Below are 11106 nucleotides of genomic sequence, written 5' to 3' on the forward strand. Positions count from 1 at the left end.
GTGCCTACGAGAGGTGCTAATAACCAATTCAGAATACTTTTAATGCTAAGTTTGCCACATTGCTAAATAAACACATACATTTTTTAGGTTAAGCTAAAAAGTTAGCTGTGGAGCAAAGAGCGAACTTGCTGCTACCATGGCAACATACTTCCAGTTTATTTCCCCGCAACACCTCAGAATTCTGGGAAAATATTAAAAAGCAAGCAAAGAAACGCTGATGGGACACAGCAGAAATATTCTCAGTTTAAGACTGCTTTGGGGGCATAATTAATTAATGCAGCAAGCATTAATCACTTTAATTTACACGCAGTGTTTTCACAGAACTAATTAATCAAGAGATTGTTTCAACGTGTTGACAGCTGTTTTACCAGTGGCTGTCTCGCTTTAGGTGTTTGAGGACGTCATAAAAATGTAAATAACTCCCTCTAGTGGTAGAATGAAAATTGTGCCTGAATGACCCCGGAGTTGAAATGGGAGTTTGAAAACAAAATCAAACAGGTTATTTCTATTCCTAAATTATTTTCAAATGTTAATTGTCTATATTGAGATTGAAATTCTATGATTTATTTGACTAAAATTGTATACATCCACTTGAAGAGGAAAAATGTCCACAGGACTCTGATGAAAAAGAATAAATAAACTACTTTTATTCCGTAGTTTTGTGTTATCTTCTTATAAGAGTGTTATTTTAATCAGTGAACTGTACTAAGGTAAGAAAATTGTGTGGCTTGGTTCACTATTTGAGCCTCAATTAAAACAAAAGCCGTGCTTATGTAAGCACCTCATGGAGCCTTCATGTCTCAAGGGACAGTAACCTAGACAAACTATAGGCTGCACTTATTTCCAAACAAACCACATATACTCATTTTACTCACATAATCTAAAAATAATAATGTGATGTGTTTACTCACCATTTGACGTGTGTAATTTACAAGATCATCCTATTTCTCTGCTTTAGTGGAATTATTTCAGAAATTATTTCCCTGTTTCGCTGCAATTCAAAGTCAAGTGTTGACTTGATTTTGCCAAGACAAACAAGGCATATTCTGGTCATTAACGTAGTGAGTTGCTGAACATTGGAAGCAACAGACTTTGTGACATTAATGTTTCACTTGAATGTGAGACATTTGCTCTGATACAGCGGATCAGTTCGCTCATGGATCTGTCTTATCCAAAAATGGGACTGACCTCTTGTATCATCTGGTAGGTTAAGCTGACATTTTCAGTTAAGTTTTCTGCTCCTCTGAAATTGTTTTTAGCATACATTTCTACCTTGAATCAAAAATTCTAGCATTTGGCTGCAATGACTGGTGTTTCTTGTTATGTAGCTCCACTATATGTATGATCTGTACAATAGTCCAGATGAGCAGTACTGTATTTTTATTTTTGACTGAATGATGGCCTCTCTTAATATGCCACTTAGAAAGTCTCTACAGTATTATATTGTTTCCACAGTTGTGTTGTGTCATTGTGTTTGTTCTTCTCTGTTTGCATCAACTTTGGACCAGCAGCTCAGACGAACACAGAATGATAAACAGATCGAACTCTTTTCATGCACCTTTCCAGGTTTCTCTATGTATCAGTGTCTGAGAGCTGGTCGCTGCCCAACCCAGAGCCAGTAATGCATGGGGAGGTCCGGTCCCCACAGTATCCACAGCCTTATCCTCCAAACCTGCAGGAGCAGTGGGACCTCAGTGTCCCTGAGGGTTACCAGATTCGGCTGACGTTCACACAACTGGACATCGAAACTTCTGCAGGCTGCCACTACGACTCACTTACAGTCAGAGCCATATTTCAACCCAGTATTACTCTGAACAGCAGAACAGTATTGTTTGAATTTGAAAGTTACTCATAGCTCAGAAGCCACTTTTTGCCACCTGATTCAACACTGAATATTGACTTATACTTATATATCTTTGCATCAGAACACTTTCGTCATCAACCACATAGATATCTTGTTTCTGTAAAGGTGAACATCATCATCTAGAAGTAGATGAAAGCTGGAGTCTTTCTGGCCTACAGTAGAAGATTTTCTGGGAGGTCTCAGCTAGTGTCAATTGTTAGGTTGATGTTACGACAGCCTCTTACTAACCAACTAACCTGTAATATGGACACATATGGGAATTAAAAAGATTCGAATGTGTATGTTTTAAACATACTGTATGACAGAAAGATGCAGCTTGGTTAGTTTATTTAAAATATTTGTTGTAGTGCTTTAATAATGAGAGGGCCCAAGGACCCAGATCAGACAGGATCTTGGTGATTCAGACCTGGAGACTTTGGATGTAATTTTGGTTTGAGTTTGTGATTCAGTTGCAATAGATTCCATGTGGGACATTAATGATTTTCTTTTTTTTCTTTTTTTTTATCACTTAAATTTTTATTGAATTTTCACATGTATACAGGCAAAAAAAACAACAACAACCATGCAGCAAACAAGGTACAAATTAAAGTAACAGTAAAAACACTAACATACTGTCTGGAGATACTACTGTTCAGTCCACTGTTCCATTTAGTGTTCGTTCAGTTGGTGTCACGTCTCATGTAAATGTTCCATTTTTCCCAGTTTCTTTCAAATACGTTCTCTTTGAGTCTCAACAGGTATGTCAATTTTTCCATAACAAAGATTTCCTGGACAATTTCCAACCACTGCTCCTGGTTTGGAATGTTCACATTGAGCCAGTTTCTTGTGACCGCTTTCTTGCTTGCCGCAAGTAATACTTTAGTCAAGTACATATCTTCTCTCATTACAACCTTCTTAATATTCCCAAGATACATCACTGGACTGGACTGGAAGTATTTGGGATTTCATATCCCAAAACATTTTTTTCAACAGAGTTAACATTTTGCCAGTATGTCCTCATTTTTATACAGTTCCAGAAGATGTGTGTATGGTCTGCTTCAATGCTTCCACATAATCTCCAGCAGTCTTGTTGTATAGCGAGCTGCCTGGATTTTGTCTTTGGTGTTATAAAGTAGCGAGTTAGGTTTTTCCAGCAGAACTCCCTCCATATTAATGAATTTGTTGATGTACATTGTGTCTCACACATGTAGTACCACTCCTCCTCTTGTATTTTGATTTTTAGTTCTGCTTCCCATTTTGCTTTTATGTAAAGCGTTGATTCCTTCCTGCTCTCACCCAGAGCTCGATAGAAGGCAGAGATGGGCCGAGACCCCTTCTGTTTGTATGAATCGATAATAACTCCAATCACTTTATTTATAGTTTCATTTGACCTTATCTCTTTTGTGAAATAATCTCTCAACTGCAAGTATCTATAAAAGTCTTTGTTTTCGAGGCTGTACTTTGTCTTTAAATCTTGGAAACTTAGGAATTGACCACCTTCTGATACTGTACATATTGCTGTCACACCTTTTTGTGTCCATTCTTTGAATGTTGGATCATACATCCCTGGCTTAAACTTTGAATCATAGGCAAACCACCCCAGATTGCATATATCTCTCTTAAGTTTGTATTTTCTTACAACAGTGCTCCATATTTCAAGTGTAAATGCTACTATTGGGTTCATAGCGTGTCTCAAAGCACCTATCAAATGTTTATCCCCCACCAATATCTGGGTTTGAAAGCCCTGTACTTCCCTTTCAATTTCTTTCCATTTAGACTCATAGTCAGGTCTACACCAACAGGCCAGATACCTACGTTGAGCTGCATAAAAATATTCTGTGAGGTTAGGTAAAGCCATCCCCCCCTTGCTTTTAGGTAGTTGAAGTGTCGTAAATTTTATTCTTGGTTTTTTACTATTCCAAATTAATCTAGAAATCATCTTGTCCCAGGCTATAAATTTGTTTTGGGGGATATTAATTGGAAGAGCTTGAAATAAATATAATAATTTAGGTAAAATATTCATTTTGACTGTTCGTATTCTAGCACTGAAGTCTAATGGGAGGGTAGACCACCTTTCGAAATCTTTTTGGATGATTTTTTCAGTTTCATTATTATTGTTTTCAAACATGTCGGGAAGTGTTTTACTCAGAGTTACACTGAGATAATACTTCATTGTTTTAGAATTCCATTTCAAATTATATGCATCTCTTATTTGTCGGGATGAGGAATAGTTTAACGAGAGAATTTGTGTTTTTGATATATTCAGTTTATACCCTGAATAGTATTCGTATACTTTTCCAAAAGAGACATTAAGTGTGAGAAACATATATCTGGTTGTTCAAGAAAAATAATGACATCATCTGCGAAAAGGCCAATGATATGTTCAATCCCCCCTACAGTGATCCCCTGCAGATCCCCACTCTGCCTTACTGCCTGTGCTAAAGGCTTGACATATAAAGCAAAAAGAGTGGGAGACAGACAACAACCTTGTCTTGTCCCCCTCTCCAACTGAATCGAATTGGACAGGCTTCCATTTACTCGGATTTTAGCTGTGGGCTCTTGATACATAGTTTTAATACATTGGATTACCTTTTCATTAAAGCCAAATCTCTTTAATACCTCATACAAGAATAACCAACTAACACTATCGAATGCTTTTTCAGCGTCTAAACTAACCAGAATTGTACTTGTACCACTTTTTTGGGCGTGGTCTAGAATATGGAGGGTTCTTCTAATATTATCGTGTGTTTGGCAACCTTTAATAAAACCGGTTTGGTCTTCATCAATCAAATCTGGAATGAAGGTCTCAAGTCTTTTACAAATAATTGATGTAAATAATTTGTAGTCTACATTTAAAAGTGAGATCGGCCTATAGTTTTTGCAGTCTTCTTTATCTTTGCCTTCTTTAGGTAAAACGGTAATAATCGCTTCCTTCCACGATGGGGGGCCCCCACCCTCGTTAAGGGTCCAGTTAAAACAGGACAGAAGCAAAGGTGTTAGCTCCTTCTGAAAGGCCTTATACCATTCCGAAGGGTACCCATCACTACCTGGTGATTTGCTAGTCTTTAACCTACTGATTGCAGCTTCTAGCTCCTTAACCGTGAATTGTGACTTAATAGTGTCATTCTGTGTCTCACCAATAGATGGCAGGTCAAGTGTGTCAAGAAATTGTTTTTTCATCAGCTGATAATGGTTTAGAGTAGAGCTTCTTGTAGTATTCTTCAAATATTCTTTCTATTTTTCCTGGTTTGTGTGATAGTTGGTTGGTTTGAGGGTTCCTTATTTTATGAATTGTGTTAATGGCCTGCTGTTTCCACAGTCGTCTAGCTAAGAGTCTTGTTGCTTTTGGGCCTGATTCATAGTACGTCTGCTTTACAAATCTCGCCCTCTTTTCTATATCTGTCCTGAGTATCTCATTTATCTCTTCCCTTGCCTTCTTTATTTGTTGTAATACAGACTGATTTTCTGAATTCTTATGTTTCTTTTCCAGTTCTTGCAGTTTTTCTACTTTGTGTTTATATATAGCTAGTCGAGCCTTTTTTTGTGATGTTGTCAAAGCGATTAATTTCCCCCGAATGACTGCCTTCATACCGTCCCACAAAATTGCAGGGTTTACTTCCCCGTTATCGTTCTCATCTATATACCTTTTTATTTCTCCCCTATCTGTTCCACATTTGCCTGATTGTTCAAGATGCCCACATTTAGCCTCATACAGTATTTATTTTCCTATTATTCAGGTGTATTGTCAAGCTGATCCCACTGTGATCTGATATATCTGCCACCCCGATTTTACATTCTGTGACCCTGTGAATTTCACTTGTATTAATTAAAAAGTAGTCAATTCTGGAGTAGACAGAATGGGGTACCGAATAGTGTGTATAGTCCCTTTCAAGTGGGTGGAGTTCTCTCCACACATCGATTAGTCCCATTTCCTTCACTGATGTATTAATAAACTTGGTAAGATGCTTCTTGCTTCTTTTTGGGCTTGTTGTATCCAGGTTATGGTTCATGACCACATTATAATCCCCTCCACATATCAAAATACCTTCAGTTTCTATAGCAATAGTGTCAAACAGAGTTTTGAAAAAACATTTAGTGCTTTCTGGGGGGGCGTATACATTGATCATTGTCACCTTTGTGTTTTCTAGCTTCCCTTTAATTAATACAAATCTCCCTTCATTGTCCCTGACTTCTTTAAGACATTCAAATTGAACTGCATTTGTGATAAGGATAGCCACTCCCCTCTTCTGGCTGGGTCTGTAGCTACTATAAAATGTATTCCTAAAGCCAAAGCGTTTCAACTTTTCATGCTCTTGTTGAGGCAGGTGAGTTTCCTGCAAAAATAATACTTGAGCCTTTTCTTTTTTCAATTTAGCCAGGACCTTACTCCTCTTGACTGGATTATTCATCCCATTTACATTAAGTGACACCGGTTTTATGGTATTATATGGCATTTAAATGACCCAATCCCATGTTACATTCTTTAGCCTCCAGACAGCTAAGAACTGCACAGACCTGAACATCTGGACAACGTGTGCTAACTGAAAAAAACAAAGAAAAAACATTTAACTCCCAAGTTGGGGTGATTCTTCGCCACCCTGAGTCCCAGTTGGTAGGCTGAGGGGAGATCCTCCTCCGGGAGGGCCCCTAATGATTTTCTTTTTCATTGTTACTGTTAGGTTCTCTACAATGATAAGCTCCTGGGAAAGTTTTGTGGTGATGAGGACTCAGCTGATGGACATCACCCAGGAAACCAACCCATCTTGTCTCCTGGCAACAAACTCACCCTCATATTCCAATCCGATGGGAACAACCCAGAGCGCCACCAGAACGTGGGCTTCTCCGCTCAGTACCAGGCAATAGGTAGCTCATCCTCTTCCTCTGTCAGCTGTTCTTTCACTTACCTCTTCCACTGCTGCACAATCTCCCACTAATTTAATGACTTTCTCATCATTAGACACAGATGAATGTTCTGCACCAGAACCCGAAGATGGCTCAGGTCCACTCTGCTCTCAGATCTGCCTCAACACCCTTGGCTCATATCTCTGCTCCTGCCACCATGGCTACGAACTTCGCTCAGACCAGCGCACCTGTGTTTGTGAGTCATGTGTCATTCCACTGCTCTGCACAAGGAGGTTGGGGTTGTAGATGTGAATCTTCATTAGAAGGTAAATCTTTTCTTTATTCTTTTTTTCCCCTTCTCACCATGCCCAGTATCCTGTGGAGGTAGTATATTTGATGAGCCAGAGGGACGTCTGTTCAGTCCAGGTTACCCAAATGCCCCACCTCATGCTGTGTCCTGTCAGTACATTATTTCTGTGGAATCTGGCTTGACTGTTTCTCTTAACTTCACTGACAACTTCCACATTGAGAGTGTAGACACTCAGGACGGTCCAAACTGTCTCTATCACTGGTTGCAGGTAATGACAAGCAGCTTCCATTTCACTTGTTTTTATTGAAAAGATGGGAAAATGAATGTATATATCACAAGATACACAAACTGTGTTTATGTACTCCTTTATAAAAAGGTGACCATCCCTGACAGAGAGCCCATAAAGCTGTGTGGTGGAAAGAGCCCTGGACTCATAGCCACAAACTCAAACATCGTCAAGCTGGACTACCACCTTGATGATGAAGGACTGAGCAAGGGATGGAGCCTGGACTACAGCACACAGAGTAAGAGAGGGAGGAGAGAAAAGAACTGAAGTAAACTGGTGCCACTGTCAAGACAGTTTGACACTCAGTGAAAAATATTTTTCAACTGAAACACAAAGTTGGTCACAAAGTAGATACATATTGGTCCACGTTTTTTTTGTTTCAAGGAATGAAGTGTCCACTTCCTGGTGATGTGACTAAAGGCAGGGTCACTCCTAAATTGGAGGAATATTTGTACAGAGACTACATCTCCATACGCTGTGACCAAGGATACAAGCTGATGATGGTTAGATTAAACTTTTTTATTTTTTTGAGCAAAACGTAACATCAACAGAGGGCACTTCTTTATTGGTCATTGTGTGTAATGTAAAACTGGGTTAAATGTTATTTATGCTCTTCTTTTTTGTGTGTGTTAGGAGGGTCAGGAGATTGAGAGTTTCTCTGCCATGTGCCAAAGCAATGGACAGTGGCACCTCCCTCTACCTGAATGCCACAGTATGTAACCTTTGAGCTAAGACAAAACAACCACTGCAAACAAATTAAGTCTTTCTGATCCTTTTTGCCGTTTCACTGAGAAATATTGATATGTCACTGTTTTGTTCTTCTGCAGTAATTGATTGTGGAGAACCTGAACCTTTGCTGAATGGAGGGGTGACCTTCCTGTCTGGATTTCAGAATCAGTATCGTTCTGTTGTTCAGTATCGCTGTAATGAACCATTTTATTCTCTCCTTGGTGGCGCAAATGGTAAGACATATAGACACAGATATATGATCAGGTTCATGTCTGGACTCTAATACATTTTTTGTTATTTAAACTGTTTATTAACACATACTAAAGCTAAAGTTATATACTATATGTGTGCACATTGATGGTATTCACATCCAAACTGGAGGACAGGTGTAGGGAATCCACAGTTCCTTATTCTTTGGGGGTCAAATACAATTGGATAAACTGAAGTAATTAAAAATATAATCTTCATTTTATCACAGGCAGTGAACGACTGTAGACTTGAACCCATGGAATGGGTTTCCTCTTATGTGTTGCTTCCTGCAGTTGACTTCAGTTGACAGTTTGTGGGGTTTTCTGCCTTCACTTTTGTCTTCAGCAAGTGAAAACCACACAAGAGTGGGCTAGGATCAGGTGACTGTCTCAGCCTCTAGAAAATATTCCAATGCTTTACCTTCAAAGGCTCCTGAGTTGCTTTCACAGTATGTTTTATGTGTTTCTCCATCTGTACTGTGAAGCACTATCTAATCAACTGTGCAACACACAGTTTTATACACACAGTCTTTCTTTTTTTTTTTTGAAAATGGCCTTTCTATTCTTGAGGTTTATGAATATCTGGACCTTGTCTTGAACCCTCTGCATTTGTTCTGGAAAGTGTTCTTCACTTGGCTTGATCTTGTGAATATTCTTCCTTTGGACCTACCTCTATTGCCTACAGTGATTTCTATTTTAGACTCTTTGAGGTTTATGTGAGTTGCATTTATTTTGGACAGTGTTGCATTATCATTACCAGACTGAAATACTACATAATATTGTTCCAACCGACAGTTGATAGTAGTTTGATTAGATACGTGCTCTCTGGTACTTGTAGTCAACCCAACTGTGTTGCCACTGTGGGTGTGATATACTATACATGAGCGAAATGTTAAATCACCACAATGTGGCAAGGGCTCTCTGTTAAACTAAATATATTTTTCTGTTGTATTTCTTCAGTTAGCTTCGTCTGTGAAGCTGACAGAAATTGGAGATCCATCAATGATGTTATTGTCAGTCCAACATGCATACCAGGTATTACATTTCATCAAGCAAATCCTACCCAAATCTAAATCAGATGTTTTTTTTGTTTTTTTTTCATTCAACACTAAGTCTGTGCATGTGACAGTTGATATATCTTTATGTCATCCAGTTTGTGGGCGGCCAACAAAACACATCTCTGCCTATCAGAGGATCATTGGAGGCAATGACGCTCCAGAAGATACTATCCCATGGCAAGTTCTAGTGAATGCAGGTGGGAGAGGGGGAGGTATTGTAATTGCAGATCGCTGGATTATGACGGCAGCTCATGTGGTAAAACCAAAAGGAGAACTTCAACAAAACGAACATGTACAGGTAAGTAGTGAACTGTAGCTGTTTTCTGCATGCCTTCGCCTTGAGGTTTTTGCATTTATTCTCTCTTGTGTTGTTGGATTGCAGGTTCATGTGGGGCTTACCGATGTTACAAAGCTAAACTCTCCTTTGAGAGTTTCCTCAGTCCATGTTCATCCTGATTATAACAACCCCCATAGTGCAGACTACAACAACGACATTGCCTTGATCAAACTACAAGACCCGATCACATTCAACTCATCTGTGATGCCAGTGTGTTTGCCAGCAAAGGGGGCCACATATATCACTGGCATGCAGGGGTAAAGAAAAATCTTGCTCTTCATCTTCTCTTTTTTCTTTTGTTTGTTACTGAGCCAACTTGTTAACCTTACCCATTAATCCACAGAGGAGACTGCTCCTTTAAAAAAAAATAAAACTAATAATAATAATCAAATTCACCATAACTGTGTCTTATGCATCTGTATCTGCAACTGTGTCTTTTTTAGGATGGTATCAGGGTACGGTGTCACAAAAAGCGGTAGCGCAACCATGTGGACGAATAAGCTGCAGTATTTGCACCTCCCGGTGGTTGACCAGGAGACATGCAGAGATTCAATCAATTTGGCGAGGGCAACAAGGGCCAGATTGCCAGATCTGACAAGTAACATGTTCTGTGCTGGAATCCCTGACGGTGGAAAGGACTCTTGCCAGGGTGACAGTGGGGGCCCCTTCACCTTTAATGAAAACGGACGATTCTGGGTTGCTGGGATTGTCAGCTGGGGTGTCGACTGTGGGCTGAGTAAAACATACGGCATCTATACCAAAGTCAGTAACTACCTGGACTGGATCGACAAGACCATGCAGGAGAACTAAAATTTACAGTAATTATGTACATGTGAAGATGCTGATAAAACCCAAGTAAAATAAAATTCTGTTGCTAATACATAGCTAATTTTGCTTTAAGTAGTCTTGTCACCCTTGCCCGATTTCTTAATGGATGTTGTGTCACAGAAAATAAACTTAATTTCAAAACTTTTAAGAATGATTAAATGAATATCAAATTGACAGAAAGTCATTGTATCCACTTTGCATCACCGCAAAACCTTTTTTCTTGGTTGTTAAAATAAAGTGATTCAATGGTGATGTGTCTTTATGAGTCTCCCATTACATTCCAACATTGCGCACCTTGACAAAGCAAATTATTTCTCTATACAGAATTACCATACAAAAAAAAAAAAAAAAAAGAAATATTATACGGTGTCTTTCAGTGACTAAGTGCTCCCCATGAATTACAAACACTCAGTTTGTAATTCATGGGGAGGTCCAGTCCCCCCACAATCCTCGGCCTTACAATCCCAACCACTTCAGGCAATGGGACGTCTAGGACACCAAAGACTACTGGATCCAGCTGTCTCTAACACATCTAGACATTAAAATCTGTAGGCTACTGAGCTTATGGTCAGAGCTCTAAATCAAAATAAGATCTGTGTTTACTTAAGTCCTAAACCAGAATTTA

The 11106-nt window shown here is 39.1% G+C and overlaps 1 protein-coding gene across 1 annotated transcript; it reads left to right on the forward strand.

The window, feature by feature from the left end:
* Positions 1 to 1103: 1103 nt before the first annotated feature.
* Positions 1104 to 10668, forward strand: LOC311497415 (complement C1r subcomponent-like; the record flags this gene model as incomplete). The annotated part of the gene is given in 14 exon segments (XM_084557715.1): positions 1104 to 1131; positions 1134 to 1203; positions 1567 to 1780; positions 6523 to 6706; positions 6801 to 6941; positions 7058 to 7263; positions 7372 to 7519; positions 7666 to 7784; positions 7915 to 7993; positions 8109 to 8243; positions 9219 to 9293; positions 9412 to 9614; positions 9699 to 9910; positions 10097 to 10668. Coding segments are annotated over 14 exon segments (2181 nt in total). The 3' UTR covers positions 10464 to 10668.
* Positions 10669 to 11106: the final 438 nt, after the last annotated feature.

The sequence above is a fragment of the Chelon labrosus genome, assembly GCF_963514085.1.
Source record: "Chelon labrosus genome assembly, chromosome: 12".
Taxonomy (NCBI): domain Eukaryota; kingdom Metazoa; phylum Chordata; class Actinopteri; order Mugiliformes; family Mugilidae; genus Chelon; species Chelon labrosus.